At 46.7% G+C, this 27,326-nt stretch overlaps 1 protein-coding gene across 1 annotated transcript; it reads right to left on the bottom strand.

Moving 5' to 3' along the window:
• Positions 1 to 8,838: 8,838 nt before the first annotated feature.
• LOC147678427 (ribonuclease kappa-B) lies at positions 8,839 to 25,592 on the bottom strand. The gene is made up of 3 exons (XM_086946023.1): positions 25,297 to 25,592; positions 15,624 to 15,703; positions 8,839 to 10,539 (listed from the first exon to the last, which is right to left on the bottom strand). The coding sequence occupies exons 1-3, from the start codon at positions 25,372 to 25,374 to the stop codon at positions 10,395 to 10,397; spliced, it is 303 nt and encodes a 100-aa protein (XP_086802149.1). The 5' UTR covers positions 25,375 to 25,592; the 3' UTR covers positions 8,839 to 10,394.
• Between the last annotated feature and the right edge of the window lie 1,734 nt (positions 25,593 to 27,326).

Below are 27,326 nucleotides of genomic sequence, written 5' to 3'. Positions count from 1 at the left end.
AAAATAAGAAGCATTTGCAATGCAATAGGCCTCGCATTAGGAAAGTTTGAGTTATTGGTATTGTAAATTAATTTTTTTTAATTTGTTTGTTTTGAAAATAGCAAAATTAACCCTTTCCTTGCTGCTGTTGGCCGACGGCAGCACTACCACCCCAGTGCTGCTTTCGGCCAATGGCCGACGCGGTCCCGCCCGTGCACGGAAACATCCGCACTGCGGCGGAATTACCGCCGCGGTTAACGGGTTAATAGCTTTGTCATTTACAATGCCAATACTTCTAACTTTCGCAAATGTGACACCTATAGCATTTGTAATGCACATTTGGGTGCATGGGAGGACTAAACAGGCGCAAGCTGGGGAAAAATAGTGGGAACACAAGTCACTTGGGGGACATTACCTGGCCTGTAGTCACATCACACGGCTGATGTACGCCCATCCAATACCTGGCCTCTCGGAAGAGCACCCAGCGATGGTCAGCTATGTGCGAGTGTGTGAAGGGGTGCACAGTGCTGAAGGTTACACTGGGTTGAGAGGGAGTGAAGGGTGAAAACTTGCAATACCACCTACCATCGTCCTGCCCTAACAGACCCACATAACGCCTTAATTTGCTAAAATGTGAGGGACAGTACAGGGGCAAAAAGTGGATTGAAAGGATAACACCAGCAGCGTGGGTAAAGTAATAAAGGGAGTGGCTTAAATAGCGTGCAAAAAAATTAAATTTGTGCTTAGCTTAGTGTGCTGCCCCACTTGTATTTTGGCTGTTTCTTTCATTGAATCCAGATATGATACAATAAGCAGTATACTGACAATAAGTCGGGTCTATTGGCTTTGTTTAATGGTTGTTAGTTGCATAAGATAAATAAGCAGCAACGATAGCTTGGGCTATAGTATGCGGCAGGGTTGGGTATTAAAAAAAAAGGCTGAATTATGCAATATAATGCAGCACATTTGGAAGCATGAGAGGACTAAATAGCCGCAAGCTGTGGAAAGATAGTGGGAACACAAGTCACTTGGGGACATTACCTGGCCTGCAGTCACATCACACGGCTGATGTACGCCCATCCAATACCTGGCCTCTCTGAAGAGAGCACGCAGCGATGGGCAGCTATGTGTGAGTGTGTGAAGGGGTGCACAGCGCTGAAGGAGGGTACAATGGGTTGAGAGGGGGTGAAGGGTGAAATTACTTGCAATACCACCTACATCGTCCTGCCCTTACAGCCCCACAATGCCTTAATTTGCTAAAATGTGAGGGACAGTACAGCAGCTAAAAGTGGATTGAAATGATAACACCAGCAGCGTGGGTAATAAAGGGAATGGCTTAAATAACGTGCAAAAAAAACTATTTGTGCTTAGCTTAGTGGGCTGCCCCACTTGTATTTTGGCTGTTTCTGCATCCAGATATATGATATAACGAGTAGCAGCATACTGACAAGCGCGGCTGTGAAGGCGCCATGGACCAAAGCCAGAAATGGTGGGGGAGCGGATTCCTTTGAAGTCTGAGGCTCACAGGCTGCCAAATGGTGTGCGGTGTGCACGCGCCCGCCCACATGCACTGTAGGCAATCCGCCTGAAAAAGCCATTGGGAGCAGTTTTCAAAGTCACTACAAAATATCTCGCCAACAAGCATTGCTAAAGCAATGCCTTAAGCGAGACCTAAAAAGGGACCGAACTTCAGCCAATTGGGCGATGGCACCCTCTAGAATAGTTGAGGTGGAAACTGCCCTTATTAAGTGTGCCCTGGTTTTCGTTGGGAGATACCTTGCTGTGTGAGCCTCTTTGGAATATTCTAAAGTTTGACATTTGCTGAAGTTTGGTCCTTTTTTTTTATAAGGATGTAGATAGGCTATTCAGGGGATCATTGCCAATATAGCCTATGATAATGATACATCTGCTTTATTATTGAACTGGGGAGGGGAGGACTCTCACTTTGCAGGAAATGATACAAGCATGTGAATCTAGGCAAGTTTCAATACTGGAGTATTGGATTTTGAGGGGTTTTTTCTTGAACCGAGCTAGAATTAAATTTGTCTTAAGGGAAATGGGAACAAAGTTCTGTTTCGCATTTAAGTTTCTCATATCTATTACAAGGTTGGTAGAGAAAGAATAAAGTACTAGCAAGAAATCGTCTCTGCAATTGTTTCCTAAATTACACCGGTCTTGAGTTAGGAAGAGCACTGTGGGTCAAGAAGTGGGATCTCGGAGTGCTTTTTAATGCAAAGCCAATCGGACGATCCGACATGGATGTGGTAGGCAGGATATTCAAGACCAGGCAAGCAGCAGCATTTAAGACAGTCCGGGATTCCAAGATAGAGTTGCCACAGTGAAGCCATTAGATAATGTGGAAGTGGACCGCTGTTTTTTTAAGGCAAACCCTGTCCATAATACTTACTCTAGTCAAACCTACTGGTTTTGCAAATGCTTGTTTATACTTACTGGTTCACTTACCTGCCCAAGCAACGTCTCCCTCGTACCATGCCTATACAATATTGCTTCCATTCCAGTCCCAATGTCATTTGGCAGCCTACCTCCTCGTGCCCATTAACTAGAAATGGCTGTTTCATGTCCCTGCTCACAAATGGCTGTGATTGCAGTCTTGTAAAATTAAATATATCCTACAGTAAAAGACAAATAAGCTTTTCTGTAATACAGAATTGGATAAGGCTGCAGTTCTATTTTTGCATAATCCATTGTCATTCCGGAAAACAGTCAATGAAAAAGTGAAAATTGTTCATGTAAGAACCAGATTTGTGACGAGGTTACAAACTCTGAGGCAGCTGAATTTGTTTAGAGTTAATTTTGTGGAGCCGGAGATTTGCGCCATGTTGAATTTTATAACGTATTTTTCAGTTGTGGTATTTCAATTCACTCAAACAGCTTTTATCACCAGCAAATACTGCTAATACACAACTGTTTCTGTGAGCCAGCAGTGATAGGTGTATGAGAAATTAGCCGGCATGTTCTGAATTCAGGCCTAAGTGAGGAACAGAAAAGTAACACATTGTGTTCTCAACTGATTACCTAGAAGAGGATTCCACTTTTTTAGGGGGTTTTATCAAAAATCATAACTACTTAAATATATACATCTTTGTTTTCCTATAGGCCTGAAATTGCTACAACCGGTGGATCAGCGAGGCCAGTTTGTCAGAGATGCCACTAGAGCCGCTTCCTTTCGCCACCACAAACAGCCACGAGATGGTACCAAATTGCATCAAATAGCTTAAAGAAACAATGCAATGATTAAAGCGAGAACATGCGTAGCTCTGAAACTGCGGTTACTTTTTTCAAAAATGTGCATTTAACGTATAAACAAAAAAGCTTCAATATAAACATTCAGTACGAGTGTTTGGAAACAAGAGGCAAATTAAAACAAATATTGAATGCCGAAACCTACCAGCCAAAACATTGAAGTGAAATACTTTTTAGGTTTCGACTGTAAAAGAGATGCGCAAGCAGCTTTTGCACAGGAGAAATATAAGGAGTACAGTTTTTGCTCGGGAATCCGCCCTCTGTTCAATTGGCTAGCTCCATAAATGGAGGCTAGCTATTGGAACAGAGAGGCGTCCGTCATGGCCGGACCAGATTCGGGGGCGTTCCCGAGAATTTTTGGCTTTTGGCTACGTCCTGCTACGTCAGCCAAAAGCCGGGAACGCCCCCGAATCTGGTCCGGCCGGGCCGCAAGCAAGCCGGAAGTCCCGCCGCCGCTTGTTCTATGCCAGGGGAAAAGTGCCCGGGAGAAAGGAGTGCTGCCGCCAGTGAGGCCCCGGTGCAGGAGAGCCCCGCCCGCGGCACCCGAGAAGAGAGCCCAGGCCCCGGCAGAGGAAGGACACCGCAAGCGCCCCCGCCGCCTCCTGGGAGCAGTCCGGTGAGTTTTGAAGTTCTCCGTGTCCCCCCCTCCCGCTCTCCGTGTGGCGCTCCTTGTTAGAGCGGTTCAAGTGGCATAGCAGAGCCCCCGTCCCCTGAAATCTGAAGGCTGCTCCCGAGAGACGACGGGCTCTTCACACCGCACGCCACCACTGCTCTAGCAGAGGTATGTGCGTGGATTGTGGCCTCTGTCTGTGCCCCCCACGCACTTGCCTGTCTTGTCCCCTCACCATTCCAGTGCCACCCTTCTGTGACGGAGCGTGGCCGCTGTGGCGCGTGACAGGTGTGCCCCTCATGGGGCAGGGCTGGGCTCCGTGCTCCCTCACAGCTGCATACTTGGCACTGCCAGCAGACCCTGGAACTTCAGCAAGACTTCCGGCCTGCAGGTTTACACTGCCCACTTTATACAACATCGGATGCACTTCAAAACATTTTTCCAAGCAAATGTAATAAATTAGGTTGTGTTAGACTCGGTAATTAAGGCAAATATTCAGTTGGGGATGGTGTTGTGTTTTAGTAAATCCTCCCCATGGAGGCAGTTTCCGCTCAGACTCACTCCATGTTGCGGTATTACTCCTTGTGTTAGTATTGTATGTTATGAGTCTGACACCCCCCTGCACGCAGCTACCAGCAGCTTAGCCACATGCGTGTACGCTGTCTTAAAAAACGTGGGTTGGTTCCTTTGAAAGTAGTTGGGGTGTACCATGTTCGCCACGAGATGCAATCAGGACTTTTATAAACCCGTCAACCTTTGGGAACCGACGAACCAGCCATTCCAACAGCATCTAACGCATAGGTCTGCATGACTCCATTCAAACTCCCGATCCAACCGCTGGACCCAATGAACTTTTCTCGAGTGCAAACATTCAATACAAGCATGGTTTCCGAGGTTCGCAGATGCCCTGGTGTTGTCTCATTAAGTAAAAGTCAATACGGGATTTATTGCATTGCCACACTTAGGGTATCTGACAGGGACCCTGGTGGCGAATAATGACTTCTTTTTATAGTGGATGGTTGGTGCTTTTATCACTAATAAACAATTTGCATTAATTGATTGTATGTTTCAAAGGCCATCTGATTGTGTTTTTGCCTACTATGTTATCTACCCAATTAACTTCATTAAATGTTTTTTTCTGCATCCGCATAATGCATTGGCAGATAAAAGTCTGGTCATTAATTGAGCAGGACTGCAAGTAACAAGCTGTGCATGTCTGTGCCCCTACTAATTCCTGCACACTACTTCACGATAAATAGTGCTCTGGGGAGACGAGGCCTTTTTTGGAATAATCAATTTCCATTTGTGTGGTATTTGCTGCGCGGAAACAAATACACACTCTGGCAAATGTAGGAATTTGTGTACATGTACGTGCACACCCATATAAACCATATGTTTGATCATAGGCAGGTAGAACATATGAATTATGTATATATGGGTTATTAGCGCTGCTGGTGGGTGTGACTGCTACTCTCGGAGGGTTGTTAGCGCTGCTGGTAGTGTGTGGTGCTTGTCTGTGTGCTTGTGATATTGTGACTGCTACTCTGTTAGACTTTTAGTAGAGTAGGGTTGCTGGTCTTTGAGAGGTGGGAAAGTGCTATTGGTAGAGTAGCGAGTGCGGAGTAGAGCGAGTGCAGAGCAGAGCGAGTGCAGAGCAGAGCGAGTGCAGGGCAGAGCGAGTGCAGGGCAGAGCGAGTGCAGGGTAGAGCGAGTGCAGGGTAGAGCGAGTGCAGAGTAGAGCGAGTGCAGAGTGGAGCGAGTGCAGAGTGGAGCGAGTGCAGAGTGGAGCGAGTGCAGAGTGGAGCGAGTGCAGAGTGGAGCGAGTGCAGAGTGGAGCGAGTGCAGAGTGACTGCTAGAGATTAAGCTAATGGCAATGTAAATGACAATGCCATTTATTTATCTGTTTTCAAAACCAACACAAATACAAATTTTGTCATTTACAATGCCAATAGCTCTAACTTTTCCAAAGGCGAAACCATTGCATTGTAAATGCTTGTTAGGCAGATGGGCACAAGAAAAAACATGTATAACACTGAAGAGAAAAGATTTTGCCCTCGTTGTTAGCGATGATGCGGTGAAAGCAAAATGTGAATCACATTTGTAAAGAACAATGGATAAAGAGGGTTGAGCAAAGCCTTTATTTAGAATTTTTGGGAAAAGAGGAGATTGAAGTGTCTTGACCAGACCCAAACAAAAAACAAGTTGCAAGTTAAAATGTGGCATGCCCATCCTAGCCCGAAAAAAATGTTAGTTACAAAAAAGCAATCACATGTTAATAGAACAGTACAGGTACTTCCTTGCAGCAGGTGAGCGTGGAATATGTATCAAAACCTTATTTAGTTTTCATTGCATATCACAGGAAAGTGGTTTCTACAGGCAGAAAGAAAATGTACTATTAGATTGTAATCACTGTAACCTGAATAGCTACTTAAAATACACAATGATGAGTATAAAAAATAAAAGGAGCAAGAATGGAAAAAAAAAACATTAAGGTAAAATATTGGCCCACGATTCTTGGCACTGAAGTGCAGCTATTTAGTTCAAAGTATACATATAAGCAGCCAAAAACTCTATCACTGAAAGGAAGAAAGATTCATCGCCCTGTGATGGAATGAAGAGATGCAGAGAGGAATGACTAGACCATTGGATGAAAAGGTCTAACCTAACGCAAAGCCACTCCCAGAGTATGTATGTGTATAGATATGTGTATATTTTGGTATTGAATTAAAATCTTACTCTATATTTAAAAAAACAAACCTTAAAAATTACTTGGAAAAAGGTTAAAGGAGCACCCTAGCCAACACCTATCCAGGGTGCCGGTGGAAGCTGGATGTAATTTTATATTGGGTGCCACCAGAAGCCCATCTTGGGGTAATGGAGATGCCCAGCGGCCCCTGCCAGTTAACGAACCAGCACCCAATCTGGGCGCTGCCCGAAGCCAACTCTGTTGCTTTCCACTGCCGGGGCGGGAGCAGCTTTTTTTCTACTGCTCCTGCCCAGCAGGAGTAAAGCTGTTACTTCCCTGGGAGAGTGCAGGCATTTTATATTCCCTGTCTGCTCTCTCAGGACATGGAACTCCTGGGGAATGGGGTCCTCTGGACACATTCTTTGTCAGGACCTTGGGTGGGCGGGGAGGGCCTTGGCCCCCATATGGTCCAGGGAGAGGGCCCTGAAACATGCCCCCTACTCACAATTACCAAGTCAGGCCAGGGGATGGGGTCCTTAAGGCCTTCTAACCACTCGGGGAAGGAAGGTGCAGTTCAGACGTTTTTGTGCTATTGCTTTTCGGTTTTCCTATGGAAAAATGTTTGGTATGACTCCTTTTCTTGGCCTCCGCTGGATGGATCACCCCATAGCTTTCCAGGGAGAAGCTGGACTGGATGAGACTTTTTTTATGGAAAGTTTATTGAAGATTTGTCAAAAGGTGTACAAATAATTAGTAACGCAAAAAAAAAATAGGACCACTTTTCTAACTATAACTTCCCAGTAGCAGTCGCTACTGGGTAATATATAGTTTTTCTATTAGAAGAGACTGGTGAGTCAGCTAAAGCAGTCTCTATGCTACAGCATAAAAGAAAACTATGAAAAGGAAAGACAAGGCGACCAATGAGCACAGGTAGAGGCAAAGTAAGCAAGGGCATGGAGAGCAACAGCTTAGAATGACCCCGAGGACATTGTGGCATGAACATAAGTAACACTTACTGTGCTGTTTTTTTGTCCCATTACGTAATTCAGCATTAGAGAGCTGATACCCGTAGTAGACAATTAGGTTGTGCAGCCTGAGAAGACCTCACAGGTTGAACAATAAGTGTTCGCATTATGAATTGTGTAAGATTTCTGTAAGTTTTAATTAAATCTTCATGTAGTGTGTGCGTGTATCTGCTGCTGGTAATCTGTGAATGCCGGGGTAGCTAAGACCAGCCAGGTCACTCCTTGTATTCGGAGTGGACCGAGTCTTACGTTTTCTACAGTGTGGGGGGAGGGCACCTTTAAACCAATTTATATGCTCTTGGTAAGTTAACAGGACGTCTATGTCCACTTATGGAAAGTATTCTTCTGGTATCTCCTCTTTAATGTAAGTATGAAACAACTGTGTGTGTGCCTACATAGGACGTACCTACTCAGTCGAGGCGGATTCCCTTTTCCCACTACAGACTTCTCTGATTTAAAGTGAGTAGAGGGTCTATGAGAGCACGACTGAACTACTTAGATTTGTCCATTAAATAAATGTGTGCATTATTTGGACAACATAAATTAAGGTCTTGGTGCCTAGACTGGTTCCGGAAACCCCTGCAGCATGTGTTGGCCTATAGACCAGCTATCCCCCCCTCCCCCCCCCCCCCCACCACCCCATCAAATGTGAAGGAACAAAAGTTAGCAGGTAGCAAAAAAATGGAATTTCAAAACAGCTGATGATTTATAAAGAGTGTTTAGAATTTGAGAACAGGCAGTCCATAAAACTACCGGCCTACATACTTGTGTTGCTCTTTTCAGGCAGGTTTAGTCAGTAGAAAACAGAGTAACCAATATACAGAACTCGACCCAAGCCTTCACTCAGACTACAGAGTGACTTGCCCCAGGAATGGTCTTTAATATTTTGTTGTCTGAAAAAGACAACTTTTATTTATGAGAATTTCCAAAAATATGCACAAAGCAGATAAACATTAAAAAGCATATTTTTTGTTTTTATCAGTAGAAAACCTTAACTGAGAAAAAAAGTTACCCATAAAAAAAAATACACACACACACACACACGTCAACATAGTGAGATCCCAGGCAAATTACCTCATTCGACAATTCCTGCTTTCTGGTTTGCAAAGAAGCTGTGTGTTTAGAAACACTCAACTCGAACATTAAGCAATATTTAAAAAAAAGTAAAAAATTAAGTTTTTTTATCACCACTTTCTAGTAATCCACGAATAACTAACAAAACCATTTCAAGTCTTCGCTTCACATTTGATCAAAGAACGAGACCAGCACCAGCTCACAATCACAAAGTACTTTATTTTCAACACTGTACTATTAACTTAATTCCACCCAGTGTCGGTTTCAATATTTTCTCATTTACACATGTCCAACACCAAGGAGCACAAGGGGCGTGTATGTACAGGTTGGTCAGGAGAAGAAGGGAATCAAGAAAGGAAAGGGAGTCAGAACTTGGACTGAAAGCACCCTGGAGGACCTGTTATTCCAAGAAATGTATCTTAGGTTAACCAGATGCGTTTACACTTCATTAGGGCAAGAACCATGGCTGTTCTTCCATCCGATAACAACCATGCACACACACACCCTCCTTCACCATGCTAATGTGCCAGGGACACTGCACATTAGCTTCACTGTACAATTCTTAAGATTTCATTTGCAGAGTTTGGGAGAATAATCCCTTCCCAAGTGACTATGGGAGAAGTTGTACAGGGTTTCGAAGAGCACTGCTTCCCATAACTAAGACAGGCATGTCCCAAACGGAAAAACCACCCCCTTCCCACACTACCCACTCGCTTTAACAGACACAATGGCGGAAGGCGGAAATGCTTCCATTTCCTCAAGTGTCCATTGGCACGCCTGCTTTACCACAGGCATCCAGATGGGGGGGCGTGCAAAGGCCCATCAACATACATCAGATCGTAATATTACACTAGATCTTGGTCCAAGACACAAAATAAAAGCTCTTCACCTCTCATAAGATATCAGTTTCTTAAGGAATGTACATGTTTCCCTCTCAGTCCCCCATTACGTACAGGACATGGCCTAAGAGGAATGGAATATTCTGCGATGACAACACACAATGCTGAAAAAGAGACCCATACTCTCCCAACAACCAGATACACACAAATAAATACAGAGCAGTAAGTTTCTACCACTACATTAAACCAAGCCAGTGATCAGTGCATGCATGTGACCATCCAACCTATCAGCACAAAACACGCTCTATTAACACCATCCTACAGGACACCGCCTAGGCAGCAGGACAGTATTCATTAGCCAGAACGGAGAAGGGGCCCCAGCTTGCTGTAGGTGGCAAGGATGGTCAGTGGACATCAACAAAATGGATGGTTTAGAGATCACGCATTTTTTATCCAGTCACAAGAGCAGAGGTGAACTGATTTTTACTCTACAAATTGTCTGCCTGGTGGATGGAAGAGAAACAAATTAAACTAATTCAGAGATACCTACATTGGAGATGCCCCTCCCACCCCAAATAAAAGCAGACGCCAGTCAAGACAGACTAAGAGACTGTGCCTGAATTTTGGACCTTAGATCCAACACAAGGGCAATTCTTGGATGTCAATGTGCTTGGAGCAGCTCCTAGGCGAATGATAGTCAGCAGTCTGCGTCTTCTCTAGGGTTGGTTTATAATCTGATTAACAAAGGTCACCTGTAGACGAGATTACACATGTTTTGAGCAGATGCCTGTCCAGTGGCTTGGACATTAAGTACAAGATAAGCTGGATGCAGAGCACAGCCTCCGGCTTCTTGCTTGGCTCTTTGAGGGATGAGGGGACAGAGAGCTGGTTGTAGAGATTAGCACTGCGTCTTTGGTTAGCGCACCATGTATTCCTTGCGCTTGTTCAGCCGCACTTGGCAGAAAGAGAAGCCTCCGAGGGCCACGTAGATCCCAGCAGCGATGAAGCAGTTGTAGCTGACCTGTTCGTACAGCCGGTAAATCTTGTCAGGTGGGTTAATACTGTGGGAAGAAGAAAAAGAAGGCATCAGAATCAGGATAATGCACTGCTGGAGAGGTCTGGCGGGCACTCCTAGTACCACAGCATCAGCGGGCAGTGGATAGGAATGGGTCTAATGACAGAGGGCTCTGTGCATTTCAGTCCAGGATTAGCAAGAGGAGCTGTAGCTCAGAGGCAGGTCCTTTGACAGAGCAGCATGTGGAGGTCCATCCAAGTAATACAAAAGAAGGGGTGCTGTTGGCCTAAAGTGGGAGAGTGGCAGAGCAGTGTGTGCCCCACCACTGGAACAGCAAGGTATGATTTGCACAACTAAACTTCCATACCTCAAGGCATGAGCTGCATGGCTAAACTGTCAGTATGACGTGCACAGCTAATCTTGCTGTCATACCTCAAGGTTTGAAGGGCACGACTAAACTGCCATACCTCAGGGCATGTGTTGCACTGCTGAACTGTCCGATGATTCTGAAACACAATGGGCAGCAGGTTGTGGTTGAGATGCATTGACAGAGCTGTGTGTGGGAACATGTCCTGGAATATCAAGAGATGCTGCCAGAGAGGGCTGCAGTGCACTGGCAGTACTGGTGACACTTCTCAGCACAAGCCCAGCAGAGGGTGCAGCTCTTCAGGAGTGGGCTGCACCCTGGGTCTTGGAATATTAGAGTGTGCTGCAGGTCAGAAATGAGATGCAGTTGCAGAGATGTGTTAGGGATCCAGTCATGGATTACCACAGAGAGCTGCAGGTCTGCACTGCATCTCCTTCCATTCTAAGTAGTATCGCTCCCTTCCTGCAGGATCATGTACACCACAGTGCAAGTGGGAAAGAAGGTTCAGATGGTTTTGGTGAAGCCTTTGCGCAAGCACCTATCACATACTTGGCACAAACTGCACTAGCTTACATTCTACCCAGGCAGTCATCACATTTCAGCCACAGCACAATTTAATTAAAAACTGGGTATTATGCATGAAAAAGGCCACAGAAAATGTCCGCCTTATCCTCTTTTTATTTCCCATGTAAATGTTAATCATGGTAAAAAAAACATTGTTTATGCCGGTACAACGAAAAATAAGGGATATGTGAAATAGAAAATAATGTTTTACATATATTTGATCTTCAAATTAATATTGACTTCATTTTAGATTTTTAGTTCGGGCACATTCACAATTGCAGCTTTTAAAAAGCTATTCTCTTGCTAGTTTATCAAAACGTGTATGGTAACTTCATGAACTGCAATTTATTGCTTCTTCACCACACGAATAACTTCAATATTGATAATGATTGACAGCAAGTGCTTTAGCACATGGGTCGGAGACACGAGCCGTTCAATAATGATCGTATCTGAAGTCATCGTTACCGACGTTTTCCCAGTTTGAAGTGATCAGAACTGTTTCACGTTACTAAGTCCACAAGAAGTGCCTTCATTATATTCAGCAAGGGGATTTATTCAAGCCTTGCCTTTGGTGCTAATCAGCAGCATTCTCGGTGGTGCTGCGTGAATTGTGCACTCCCGGTCAACACCAGGGACTAAATGACATCTTAGCAAAGGAAGACATCTATTATTACCACCTTCGCAATTGACCCTCTGCTCAGCTATTCGCCTCATTAAGTGGGCACCCCCTACTCTTACCTCTCTACATTAGCTTCCTACTCCGACCTGCCACGAGTTTTGTTTTCTTTGAATAGATGTTAAAACACGTACATGGATTCCCCTATTTATTCCCTGTAGGCAGTCGTCACTTTTCCAGCAGGCTCAGCAGGATTACACTTCTGTCATAACAATCATTTGGCTTTAGCTCTCTCTGGGCTATCTCCAGAATGTTCCCTTTCGAATTTCTACCCCATTACCCCCACTGATTATTTTTTGCCTCTTCGAAGATTAATTAATATTTTATTTATTTATTAGAAATAAAGAATTCCGACTTTAATACTTTCTCTGCTCCAGTCTTTAAAACTAGTGTTGCCAAATGTAGATCAATTACCGATTTTATTGTATTTAGCATTATTCTTGTTTACCGCATTCTGTAATCTTTTAAATACCTTGTCAAAGGTGAAGACAGAAGCGTAGTGGTAGAGTGGTAATAGCAGGGGGTGCCGGAGGCGAAGACTGAAGCTCAGCAGCAGAGCGGTAATAGCAGGGGGTGCTGAAGGTGAAGACTGAAGTGCAGCGGCAGAGCGGTAATAGCAGGGGGTGCTGAAGGTGTAGACTGAAGTGCAGCGGCAGAGCGGTAATAGCAGGGGGTGCTGAAGGTGAAGACTGAAGTGCAGCGGTAATAGCAGAGGGTGCTGAAGGTGAAGACTGAAGTGCAGCGGCAGAGCGGTAATAGCAGGGGGTGCTGAATGCGAAGACTGAAGTGCAGCGGCAGAGCGGTAATAGCAGGGGTGCTGAAGGTGAAGACTGAAGTGCAGCGGCAGAGCGGTAATAGCAGGGGGTGCTGAAGGTGAAGACTGAAGTGCAGCGGTAATAGCAGAGGGTGCTGAAGGTGAAGACTGAAGTGCAGCGGCAGAGCGGTAATAGCAGGGGGTGCTGAATGCGAAGACTGAAGTGCAGCGGCAGAGCGGTAATAGCAGGGGTGCTGAAGGTGAAGACTGAAGTACAGCGGCAGAGCGGTAATAGCAGGGGGTGCTGAATGCGAAGACTGAAGTGCAGCAGCAGAGCGGTAATAGCAGGGGGTGCTGAATGCGAAGACTGAGGCGCAGCAGCAGAGCGGTAATAGCAGAGGGTGCTGAATGCGAAGACTGAGGCGCAGCGGCAGAGCGGGAATAGCAGTGGGTGCTGAAGGTGAAGACTGAAGCACAGCGGCAGAGCTATGCACGAGTGCGAAACTGGAATATCAGGGCCTGTGATCAGGCTGGACAGAAATATAGTGGCACACCAGTAAAAACAAAGGGCGCTGCAGAGCAGGACTGAAGTACCATGGCAGACCAGTGCACGAGTTCATTATTGCAATAGTGGGGGCTGCAAGTACCGTGGCAGACCTGTGCTTGAGTTCAATACTGAAATAGGAGGGAGGCTGCAGGTCAAGACTGAAGTAACATGGCAGACCTATGCATGAGTGCAATACTGGAATAGTGGCGGGCTGTAGGCGAGGACTGAAATACTGTGGTAGACCTCTGCATGAGTTCAATACTGGAATAGCAGGGGGCTGCAGGTGAGGACAGAAGTACCGAAACCGGTCCTAGGATGCTTGTTTCCAGTCCAGGGAGGACCTGTCCTGGCAGTTCGGGCTGGACTGTTCCCATTGGATGCAGGGTGAAGACTGATTTGCATATGGCTGGGTCCAAACTGGAATGGCATGATGAGCAAAAAAACGATGGATTTAGGCCAAGATCTCTATACTGGGGTGAATGTATGACATTGTTCTGTATTCTGTCCATTAATTGTTTTTTGTGCATTGGTCAGGACTGAAGTACCATGGCGGACCTGTGCAGGAGTTCATTATTGCAATAGCGGGGGCTGCAGGTGAGGATTGAAGTGCCGTGGCAGACCTGTGCATGAATGCAGTACTGGAATAGCAGGGAGTCTGCAGGTGAGGATTGAAGTACAGTGGCGCACCTGTGCATGAGTTCATTATTGCAATAACGGGGGCGCATGTGAGGACTGGGGTACAGTGGCAGACCTGTGCATAAGTTCAATACTGGAATAGCAGGGGCCTGCAAGTGAGGACTGAAGTACTGTATCAGGCCTGTTCATGAGTCCAGTACTGGAATCGAGGTGGTGCCAAACGTCAGAGTGTCAATAGAGACTTGTTTGGGGGTTATAGTCCATGCCCACAACGGTACAGTGAGTGTCCAGGCAGTGCCTGGGTGCAGTCATGACAGCAGGAACAAGCTCTCCGACAAGGAGTCAGCAGAATCCAGACAAACAGCCCTGTCTGCAGAGGAAGGAGCTGCACCGCTACTAGCATGCACAGGTGGTGGCAGGGGGGCTTTGGCTGGTAAGATGGGTCTTTGGTTCCATGCACTGTTGTTGGGATGGAGGGTGAAGAGCCGAGAAGCGGCCCCGGTGCAGTATCACGCACCCAGAATCATTTTCTTGTAGAAATACTGACAGTCTCCATTCAAACAGGATTTGTGCCACCAGGACACACAGCACAATGACTTCCTTGAAGCCTGTGTTTTAGGTGACACTGTTCGGCACAGCTGCCGTGGCTGCACTTAGGACACTTAAAGCATTTACAGGTGATCTTCTCTTTAACCGATTCATTAAAGTATCTAGAGTGAGTGTGAAACAAGTGGGGGGGACTCTCGCTTCTGATATTTTACAGAACGTATAAAGAATAAGAAATATCAATGTACTTTGAAAATTAAGATTATACCATAGTTTGTGGCATAAAATTTGAAATATCGGAGTACCTTAGATTATTGCAAGTGCTAAAAATAAGACGGACACAATTTCTGAGTCACTAAACTGCTCGGCTCAGACTCATGCTAGCAATGTGCGATGCTGGTGTGATCGCCATGACTCAGATATGCGGATACTGTCCATTAATGATATAACAGCCTTGAGTGGAAGTGCGGTAGTGTGTATTAACTGAGCTTGTAGGGCCCATCACAGGTATAGAAGCCCTCCTGACACTGCCCCACTACATGGATAGAAGCCCCCCTGAGAAATGTTGTTAACGCCATTAGTAGTACAGCAGCCACGGTGAGGGGAGCTGGTAATGGTAACAGTTTATTACAGTAGCCCTGCGGAAAACAGACGGGACGGTGCAGACAAAAAAAGCATCCGCGCTTAGAAGCGCTTAATAATGAATACTGCAGCAATAATAAGTAATGGTGCAGCAGCCCAGCCGAGAAGTACTAGTAATGTGCATTTCAACACTTAAGGCTAGTCAGGGCATTGGAGGAGAGGGCAAGCGGGGTGGGGACGGCACAGCGGGGTCAGAAGCCCTGAGAAGCTTGTCAAGTCCACGTGTGAGCAGCTGCCCCAGTCAGGGTTTTTTTTTTCTGTGTCTTGTAGTTTAGTTTAATCTATTATAGTCCAGGGCTAGAAAGTCCCACAATTGAAAGAACCGTGGACTGGCGAAGCACATCACGCATGGACCTGGGAGGCTTGGCGGCGGTGGTCGGGCATGGAACAAGACTTACTCTTCGAAGTCCGCCTCAGTGAAGGGCACGTCCTCGATCAGCACCGCCGAGTGGACGTTGAAGAAGATGCCCAGGAGGACCTGTGGGGAGAGAAGACAACGTCAGGGGCAGGGAGACCTGGGACGAAGAGCTGGAGGTAGTGAAACCTCTGCAGGAAAAAAAACACACACACACACGCACGCACGTGCATACGCCCCCCCCCCCAAAAAAAAACCTTCTGATAAACACCCTTCTCTCAACCTGCTTTATTTCTGGATACCTCACATTCAACCTTATAACACCCCTACCCCCATGAAAAGTGTGTGTCCTTCCAAGCAGTATGGTTAAGCTTAATATCGTAAACTGCGGGCTCGGGCGCGTCACCCACAAGAGCGCAGCAGCTGAAGCACTGTTTACACAATAAACACTTCCTGTCTCCTGCGGCCTCTTCCGGTCCGAACTGCACGCGCCCGGATACAGCAGGGCAGTGAGCAGCCAGAGCCGAGCACCGGTCCTGCCAAGGACACCAACACTCGACAAGCACGCTGTGTCCACAACAAACCTGGAGTGGTCTGGACCCGTGCAACAGGCCCAGGGCACAGAGTGCCAATGCCAGGGAGGAGGCAGACAGCAAGGTCGCTCTCTCCTTGCCGCCACCACCCATCATGGCATTTTCCCAGTTAGATGCAGTTTGTTTGCTTACATTGAACCAACTGGGCGAGTGCACCTCATAACAATGTCTTGCAAGTGACAGGCCCACGGGTGTAACTCTCCTGACACGAAGAGAGGTGGCGCCCCTACTTACTACGGAGCTTAGGCAGGGTATTAAGTGGGACGGGTACCCCCGAGTCTCAGATCCAATAGTTATTGATAACGGACCTTGAAACCAGGGTTGGATTGTGATTAGAAATCGGCATGAGTACGCAAAAAAAAAAAAAAGTGGCTTACATTTGCTATTAGCCTTTCCTCAAAACACTGCTTCGGGGAAGTTTTATAAGCACCTAAAACAAGTGAGGCCACTTCTGCTTAGGTCCCCTGCCCCCGCTCAGTATGCACACATTAATTGGCTGGCACAGTTAGAGAGAGGGAGTGACACCTCTGCCCCTTGATAAATGGGAGTCAATGAGCGCCCATCTGCCCCTAGAAAGGCCACTCAGGCATCCACTGGGCCGCTGGCCACATCTGAACACACCAGACACAACCCAAGTCGGCCCTTCAGGCTGCCAAAAAAGCAGCCCACAGCTGCAACTGCGATACCAGCCCCTCAGCCATGGCCCGAGTTCCCGCCTTACGAATCCAACCCTGCTTGAAACGGGTCACTATATTCAAGTCTTTAACAATAATGACAAAAATGCTGATCAGTTGTTGAACAATGAATGTAAAAGTTAATCCAGATCAGCTATTTTTTCTGTTCATATTGCATATGTTTTACTTAATACTGCACTCCATAAGTGTTCACTTTTTTCCAGCAGGTTGCACCTGTATAGTGCATACTTTCAACTGAGTCGCTCACATCTATTAAGGACCACGAGTGAGCGCTCTGGAGTTGGGGCTGACGGCAGCACGAGTTTCTCACGCTGCCTGTCAGTGGATCAAAAAGGTGTTCCAAATACATGGTCATCTAATCCTTGACCACTCTGCAGAGCGCACAAAGCAACGGTCACTTATTTCTGCTACAACTGTGATTAGAGAAGTGCATTCTGTAGACAGTGTAAAAAGGGTGCTAAATAGTATAGATGAGTGTGTGACATGTAGAACAGGCCCGGTTCCGGGATCTGGGAGGGACATGAAGAAGCATCAGTAGGCGATAAAGATAAATAGGGCTGTCCAGCGACTCCCAGGTGTCTGACAGCTGGGTCTAGGTATGCTGAATGGTCTTGTATGGGTGTGAGCTGCATATCATACCTATGCCGGCTTCGGTCTATTTATTTAGACTGTATATTTCTAGAGGTTAAACCTATGGGCTTGATCTTTTCTGATCTCCACCTCACCCTCCTTTGTCTCGGTCTCACATTCCTCTTTTGAGACCACCCCCCTTTCTCTCCACTTGATCTCGCTGTGCCACTCACTTCACCCTCTACTTCCTTCCACCTCATTCTACACATCATCCAACACTACTTATCCATCTGTTTCCGTGCTGTGCCCTTCTTCTCCACTTCACCCTCACATTTCTCTCACTCTCCTCTTTCCACCATATCATAGTTTCTCGCTCTCCTGACCTCACCGTCCTCTCAGTGTGCATCAACTTACTCTTGCTCAACGTCACCCTTCTATTTCCACTACATTTATTTATTTTTCTATCTCCACGACACTCTTTCTCCCTCCCCATCCTTGCTACCCCTCCTCAGTCTTTCTGACTAGCCCTTCTCTCAGCTCACCATCCTCCATTCTGCCTCAGCCTCCTCCTTATTATCCTTCTATGCCGCAGTTTCACATTCCTCTCTCTACCTCACCATCCTCTCTCTCATCAGTTTAGGTCCAGAGGGGTAATAGCTGCACTATAATCAGCGCCACTGGAATTATGTAACATGGTAGGAACAAATTATGCAGCAGACTTGACCAAATTAAACGTAATGTGACGTAGTACTACTTTTTTTGTATACTTTAACACAGTCTGTAAAAAGGTTTTGCCTCGTTAGTACTAGTTTAAAACGTCAAGTACAGCAGTGAGCAGCTGAAAGGTGACGAGTATACCTATGCGAAAAGCCTTCGAGTGGGCAGCAACACGTGACCGCGTTTGGTAACTTTTGATCTTTCAAAATAGATTTTTGGTGAACTCTGCAAATTGTGCAGCAGATGATAGATAACGTGGCATATGTGGCAGATCCATAATTACGCGTAAAACGCTGCAGCATCACCATTCCAGTCGATGTCACTATAATCCTCTTCTGTCTGTTCATGTGACAAAATGAAAGAATTGTTGGGAGAGAATAAATGCAGTCACCGGTGCCCCAAAATGGGGTGTTCTTTAATTTCCTTCTAATTATACTTAGCAGGCTCCACCTTCTGTGAGCACCTCGGGAGACTGAAAATAAACAGGACAGCAGCAGCACGTTGCCAGTGCTGCCGTGGAAATGTTGTCAGTGCTTTTCTTTGCATAAAACGCTCCGTCACATTTACATTCTATGTTGTATTAGTGAAACCTGAAAAGCAATTTTATTTAAGACTTGCAGAAACTGCCATGGTCAGTGTTTTTTTGCTTAATACATCTCAGAAGCAGGACCTCTGGAATCATGCAATTCTTCAGCTGAAAAACATTCTGCAACATTACGGATTTGCCACATAATCCATCACCTGCTGCATATTTTTCAGATTTTAACAATAAAATTATTTCTAGCTCAAACGGATAAAAAGTTCCTAAAAACACAGTGACGTGTTGCTGTACAGCATAAGGCCCTCCAAAAAGGTTGATTAATTGCCTTTCAGTTGCTTATTGCGGTATTTTGGTGTGAAACTGGCACTAACGAGGTGTAACATTTACCAAGACAGTGTTAAAAGTATAAAAATAATTAGGTAATACTATCACAAATTGTGCAGCGTTACACAGTGTGAATTTACTTTTGCCTGCCACATAATTTAGTGAATCCTGCAGCATAATTTGGTTATCCCCGGCTGCAAAATGTCAGTGGCCCCAGCTGTAGGAAGCGGGCTCTGTATGTGGTATGCCACTAGGTGGTTGTACCGTGCACAGAGTCCATGGGTTTCCCAAAAGTGAACAGGGCTCAATGTGAAACCCAAAGTGCTCTATTAGTGGTAGTGCGGCCGAGCAGCCTAGGCCTAACACAGAGTAGTACAAGACATTTATGGCACAACATTGACCAATAATGGACACACAACTCAAAAAGATGATCCACACCAATTTTAGAAAAATAAGCTTTGTTTGTACTTTAAGACCAAGATCTTCGCAATAAGGTAAGTACTTTTTAAACTAAAATTGTTTTCCCTTTAACAAGTAGACAGTGCAGTTTCTGAACAGTCAATGTTATTCTATGGAGAAAACAATAATGTAGTGTAACAGGTAAGTACAACACTTACAATTCCATTGTTTGGGCCCAAAGGTCAACAAGTGCCAAGGATCAGGCGAGTACCAAAACTGCACCACCAGCGACAAAGGAGCGGCCGGGTGCAGAGGCCAAAATCGGAGTTCGGCCTCATGCTTTTCAATGGAGACTGGGGGTGCTTGGACCCACACTGCTTGCAGGTAGGTAATCGGTTGCAGGGGCCAAGCTTTGAGGATAAGCACCAGCATGGTGGGCACAAAGCAGCACCAGACACCACCAGCGGCACAGGGGCAGCCAGGTGCAATTTCAGCGTTGGGCACCCAATGGTTTTCAGTGAGGATTCTTCTTTCGACAAACAGGCTGCAGGAGTTGCACCGAAAGTTGCAGGAGGAAGACCACTGACAGCAGAGGTAAGTAGAGATGTAGGGGCACCACCTGTTCAGCTCACCAAGGCCCAATGGCTTTGGGTGCAGGGGTGCCTTTCGACGTCGTAGTCTTCTTACCGGAGCCAGTCACGGTCAGGGAGAGCCTCTGGATTCACACTGCAGGTGCTGTGGTGGAGGCCAGGAGAGATCAGCCAATGCATTTTCGAGGTCAGAATCGCTGGGGAGACTTCACTGGATAGGCGAGCCACTCGGACTCAGGCCATGGACATTGGGTGCAGAGTGGGTAGGAGACGCGAAACAGGCTGGATCCAGAGCCCTTGTAGGTGGATTCTTCTGGACAGGGCTGCTGTCATCGGGAGATTGGAGTCTTTTTCAAAGGCTGCAGTCCTCCCAGGGTTTTCAGAGCTCGCTCTCTGCAAGACAGGTCGTATAGTCGTCAAAGCTAGAGACAGGCCGGTAGGGTTGGGGTCAAGGCAGTCATGGTCTTTAGTCTTCTCTGCAGGGAAGTCTTCTTTCTTCTTGGGTCGTCTCAGATCTAATTATCAGGTCTGGGGGAGCCACCTAAATACCACATTTAGGGGCTTTTAGAGAGAACAGCAGGTAGAGCCAATGGGCACCATACCTGGGGTAACTATACCCTCAATTATGCCACCCTCCGGTGGGAGGGGGCATAGCCCAAACCCTGATTTGAGGGTTTTCCCCATCTTCCAGATGGCAGGGACTGAAAGATGTGCTTCACCTCACCTTCACCACCTTAAGGGTGGAGTTGGCAGGGGTTGGGACACCTCACATACTTCTAGGTTTTCTCTCTCGCCCAAAGTGGGGGTGTAAACCGGGGGCTGCCATCTGCTGCTAGCAGCAGAGGTTGAGGGTCGCATAACAAAGGCGGCAGGCCTTTGAAGTTTCCCCTTCAAGCATTGGTCCATCCGGGGGAAGAGGTGTGACACCTCTGCCCAGTATGTGCATTGTTTCTGTTCCCAGAGAGCAGAGACTCTCTACCCAGGGGTCCAAAAACATGTTTGTGTGTGGCAGGCTGTCTAAAAGCCAGACAGTGACCACACCAAGGTCGATAGAAGGTTCCTCAGAGGTGCCCCCTGAAAAAGTACATGTTGTAATAAATCCCACACGGGCATCAGTGCAGAATTAATACAAGGAGTTGTTTGGTACCAAACATTCCTGTGTTCAGTGAAGCCATCATGCTGCTGCAGAACTTGGGTTGTCGAGTTCCCAGCCCATGTAATCCTCAAGGCGTCCCTGGCTCTTACAATATTTAGGAATTGACTTAAGTATTGTAGGAGCAGATCTACTCATGCAGATGTGCCCTCACTTGTGGTATAGTGCACCCTGCCTTAGGGCTGTAAGGCCTGCTAGAGGGGAGACTTAACTATACCTCCAGGTAGTGCTGGTTGGCATGGCACACAGGCAGGGTGCCATGACGACTTTGTGATTTTTCACTTCACTGGGTCATGCAAGCTGCAGGGCAGTGGCATGGTCCTAATGAGAGGGGTCCCAGGGGACCCTCTTCAGCTTCCAGGTCCTAAGTAACCAGGGAACCACTTACTAGGGACCTGCTGGGAGGCAGAAGTACCAATTGTGGATATGTTTTTAGGGAAGGTGGCTAGCACAGGGGACCTGGTTGGCAAGGACCCTGTGCACTACAATTGAAACCACATCAAAACCAGGCAAAAAGTGGGGGCTAACCATGTCAAACAAAAGAGGTACTTTCTCACACCTGCCATAAGTTAGAAATAGCGTCACAACAGAAATACAATTTTTAAAAATACTAATTCAATATATATCCTGATTGTATGCACATTTTCACTTACACTTCTTGAAATGAAAAAATCCTGTTCACACTGTTTCTGCAATAAACTATTTTCTTCTCTTAATTACTGTGTCACAGGAGCTTTTGGTCACAGTATAGTGGGGGTTTCCCACATACTACTTCTATTTACACTTGCACAGTAATAGGAAACACCCCCTGTGACCTCACCCTGTCCCTAGAAAGACCCATATGGTAGACCATAGCATTGGCATTGTGCATGAAAGCAGCACAATTAGGCTTTGATAGCAAGGCTGCAGGTCTGGGTTATATTTTTCATTAAGTAAAAGAGCAAAGGGTTTCTACTTGTGAATGGGTCTTGGGTGGGCCACAGGGCTATTTTGGAAGGGCCCGGCCCACCCTCTAGAACCTGAACTGATGCAGAAGCAGAGAGAAAACAGGCATACAGGAATAAAAAAGTGAACATTACAGGAGTGAATGAGACACTCTGAAGACCACTACCTCTTCTACAGGAATCAGTAATGTTCAATTCATAGTCTCACAATTTCTTAAATAAATCATTTTCAATATTATTATTTAAGCCAAAATCATGTTATTACTCATTTATCCTAAACAGCTAACAACCATTGACAAAGCCAATAGCCTGGCCGGTTTTAGGTGTATGTCAGCTGTTGGTTTATATAGCTGGATGCAAGAACAGAAAGCACAGCAAAAACCAAAATACTGGTTGGGTGATACAACCCCCCGCCCCCCAACCTCCAACTTTTTTTTCATGCGACTTAAAACTTTGAGCTGCAGATACAGGAAAGCCTGAACACACTGACTGCAAAGGGGCATCTTCAGAAAGTGCGGGTAAATGACAACATGAACTACGAGCTTAGCAGGCCACCCAGGGAGATGGCATATAGAGATGAACTACAGAGAGCTTAGAGGTCACCTACAGACTCTGCGTGCAGCATAGGAATTGAAACAAACAAATCAGAAGGTAATCTCGAGACCAGCTGCAGAAGAATCACAACCACCTAGCCCGCAGGAGTCATGATTAGAGACTGTTAGAAGAAGGTGGTGCCGTGGTACCCGTAGCTTAGTTCACCTCCAGAGACTGCAGCCAGAGTGGGAGGAGGATATTCCACCCATACAGCTGGAGGTCATCTCTAAAGATGGCCTGCAATGAAGGCGCTGAAACCCACATAGTGACAATGAATCAACCTCAGGGAGAAAACTAACTTCCAGAGGCTAGAAAGCTACCTCAAAAGACTGCTAGCAGAAAAGGGGCAGAACTCACCTACAGCTCAGAATATTAGCTTCAAAGGCTATCTGAGGAAGAGGTACCAATTGCTGCAAGCTGCTTGGGATCCCATCTATACATGCCCAGCACAGTAAGGAAGTAACCCTTGGGGTCACCTCTAGAGATCACAGAAAACTAAGAATGAAGTACACCTAGAGATCAGGAGGTTGTCTCAAGCGATTGCAGATAGAGGAAAGTTCAAGTTCACTAGGGGCAAACAAAGTCACAAGAAATGATACACCGCAAACCCGAGCAAAGACCATGAGGGATCAAATCTTGGGACTACAGGAAGGATGATTGTCATGGTCGTCCCTTGCCATATGTCAAAGGGATAAGGAGCACTCTCAGTGACACCACATTGAGCCCAGAGGCCAAAGATCGCCCAGGTTCGCTCGAATCTAGACGGTTCTTCACATTCTGGACAGCATTCCAAGACCCAAAGGACCAACTGCGGCCAATATCCCATAAACGTGAAGACAAGGTATGCAGATCCGAGACCCCAGGTCTGATGATGCACCTTCTCTACTCTGGAAGGCCTTTATTCCTCCGCTGATCCAGCCAGTGGTCCATTGTTCTGCCCAACAGATGTGTGTTCGACCCAGTATACATGTTTACTGTGGACAGCGTGTCTGTTATCGGTTGAAGGGACAGCTTTAATGCCTCCCTCAAGATTGCATCCTTGCTCTACAGAAGATCATCTGAGTCACCTCTACCCCCACTGGGCGGGCGTGCTCACAGGCCCAGAACGCCACCTTGTTACAGTAGCAGTCATAATTTCCAGAACTCAGAAGGGAAGTGCAGAGGAGGAATCCGAGATCAGGCACTAGTCAAAGAGGAAGTGAAAAAGTTGTACAAGAGCAGAAGTTCCAGCCAGGACCAGACATCCAAACTATTGGCCACATCCACGGGGTTCAGCGTGTACAAAAGTAATGCATGCAGACATCCAGCTCCTCCCACACCATACATTTAAAACTGGAGGGGCTCGATGTTTCATTGCTTGCCTGCAAGTTATTTAAAAGGCTACCGTCTGGATTACGAAAAAAAATACTTGGAATCGAAGTTTACATAAGAAACTTTAGTTTATTATTTGAAGTTAAAATCACAGGACACCAGGCATGAACCCACACTGAAGAGCATTTAGATGAGCAGCACCTAGAGGCCCCCATTCCTTGGTAAACACATGCAGTTTGGCAGAAACAGTAACTGGAAGCCACACCCTCCTGTGATCACATGCCCAATACTAATCAGACTTTACAGACAATCATAGGACACCAACTCCATTCATTCGTATGAGGGAACCCGACGTACTATCAGAAGTAGGGACATCAGATGTCTAGCTCATATCAAAGCCACAGGAAGGGGCCAACTGTTAATACTCACCCACTTGCCATCACCCGAGATCCAGGTTTCTAACCCTGCCCCAAGTTAGGTCTTCAGTCCACAGAGGTCATTCAAAGGTCCCTCTATATACAGCGGTCCACAACTTCGTCGCTGTTCCACTATCCACTGTATCTAATCCACAACTCCCCTCCCGTCGATTCCACGGACCTCTCACACTTCCCCTCCTCCACAACTCACCACTGGCCTTCCACTCACCCACAGGTCGCCCCACGGAGGTCATGTCACAGCTCCATCCATACAACAGGAAACAGTCCACTCCCTCGAGTTTCCTTACTTCTAATTCCAGACTTATTTGAAGCACTTACTTCAGGGCTCTCATTCCTCCGGACTTAAAGGGCGTTATCACCAGGGCTCTCAAGTTTTCCAGTTCCATGCCAGATTGTCTCTTCTACTGGAGTTTTTGCTTTGCTTTCAATGGCTTACAGCCCTAAATTCGTCATGGGCTACACCGGACTGAAAGTGCCATACAGTCTAGACTAGTGCCCTGCCAGCATATTAAAGTCTTGCTGTGCCACTTCAGGGTGGAAACCCCGAGAGCTCTGCATCTGCGCGCTGACCTCACCTCATATGCCTTTCACCCCAAGCTCCTGTACAGCACATACCTCAGCTTCAAGAAGCCTTCTTTTCAGGGTTGACAAGGTACAGCTCCCTCTGCAGTGCTCCCCAATGATGCAAATCAACAGCTCTGTCGCTGGTCTACCCCTGTGGCCCCTAACCCAAACACTCCCCGAAACAACACATCCCACAGCCTCCACACGCCCCCTTCCAGAGACACGGAGGGAAGGTCATTCCACTGCCCCCTCCCCGGCTCGTACCCCCATCCTCCCCCACTCACCAGCATGATGACCCCCCAAATACTGAGCACGATCCCGCAGGCCGCCATCTTCGGCCCGCAGCACAGGAGGGACACCATCGGGGCGCAGAGGTGAGAGCGCGGGCGCTTGTGGGGTGGATGGGCGGACAGCTGGACACCGGACAGTGGGGCGAGGAATCAGCGCCGGCACAGAAGGGATGAAAAGGCTCGCAGTGTCAGAGCTGAATCCCTTCCTTCTTGCAGCCTCTCCCCTGCCTACTTTCTGACAGCTCAACAACGTAGGTACTACCCGGAGACACCTCCCCTTTCAGTGACACGGAGAAAGGACAGCCCACAACACTCCTTCAGCCATTCAGAGAGGAGACTCGAGACGTGTTATTGACGGTCGGAATTTCAGTTTCAGCCCATTCCAAGATGGCGGACCCCGCAGCGATCTCACGGCATTCATTACTCTACCGGCTTCAAACGCGGTGAGACGTTTTACTCTACGTACTGACTAAAATCCGTTCCAAAGCAACGGGCCGTATACGAATCCCATTCCAGTAAACAAAACAATTTCCCAAGTAACATAACCGCGGTATTGTTCCATGCGAAGTATTCCGTTCCAAGATGGCGCAGCCGCGCTTTACACTACCCCACGGTAACAATTGAGTTATGATTTACCCTTTCGTGTCCACGCTCAGCGACACGTGACTGTCATGAGACTCTCATGTGACAACTCATGAAAGTCCTTTACATCTTTGCAGCTCTGTTGCAAGGGGAGACAGACGAACCGGTGCGAGCGTTTATTCACCGCAGAGGAGCGCCTACAACTGCCAGAGAGGGGGCAACTGTCATAGAACGTTCTTAACAATGACACAGCGCGTGGGGACTGGCACGCGCACTCACGCAAAAGAGGAAAGACAAAGACAGCTGCCAAGTTTTCATTGTTCTTATGCTTGACATTTTCATGTTTCCTGTCTGCTCGTGTGTGACCTTTGTGAGTGACACTTTATCTCAAAGACAATAAAGCAATTATGTCCATGTAATGAGATGCATAGCAAAATCTACTTCTTATGAAGCAAGGTTATGGCAATAATCTGAAAAGCCAAGTGAGGCCAAAGGGTAGAGTGACCGAAATTTTAAAGCCAAAAAACGAGACATTTCACTAAAATAGAAAAAAGACCACAATTTTACTTCAAGACGGCGCACAGAATGACAGCTCTCATCAGCAGAAAATTATAGAACAAGTAGTAAGAACTGTGATGTCTGTAGGGGGCCCTGTCAAAGATTACAGGCAGCCAGGTATATGGGGACCAAATATTTTTATTCTTTCAACATCAGAGGGAGAGCGCCGGGCCTCCGGCATTCTCCGATCGTTCCCGCTATTTTGCGCATTCGCAGTACCTTCGAAAATGGCGGCCATCGCGCGCTACGTCGTGACCTAGCGCGCATAAACTAGACCGCAACTCTACAAGAACATAAATAAAACGCAATTTTAAGGCTAGTAGCATGCCTGTTAATGAAATTGCCTTCTTGAAACAACTGCTAACTATCCATGCTTTGTAAAACATAAAAAACAGCTTCTGCCGTTTTCAGTCGTCCCTCTTTAAAAACTGGAACATGAGCTAAATTTCTTGAAATCTGCCTGGACAGCTGGTGAAAAACGGGGACCGTCCTGGCAAATCTGGGACGCCTCGTCACCCTACCAAAGGATGTTGTAGAGCCTCCTAGAGAGTTTTAGGCAGCAAAGTTCCTTTGATCTTACTTTGTGCATCTCTTAGAGTGAGACAGCCCAGGAGTAGTGTATGGGGTCGATTCCGATAACGTTCTTAAGGGCTCCAAATCGGATTCCGGTTTGCTGAATCCAATCTGGAGCCCTTGTTTCCAACTGAATGGGACACGCTTCTGAACGAGCAAGTACGATGCCTGGAAAGGGGTGGGCTGTCCGAATCGGTTCCAAAAGGCATTTGGACAGGTCACGTCTTTCGGAGCCGAATCATACAGCTCTATGGATTCGGTTTACGATCGAGCACGTACGGTGACTGACTTGGACAGCCATTCCGAATCGG

This window comes from Lissotriton vulgaris, chromosome 12, assembly GCF_964263255.1.
Source record: "Lissotriton vulgaris chromosome 12, aLisVul1.2, whole genome shotgun sequence".
NCBI classification, from domain to species: Eukaryota; Metazoa; Chordata; class Amphibia; order Caudata; family Salamandridae; genus Lissotriton; species Lissotriton vulgaris.
Note: the sequence above shows the minus strand (reverse complement) of the source record. Positions and strands in the feature narration are given on the sequence as shown.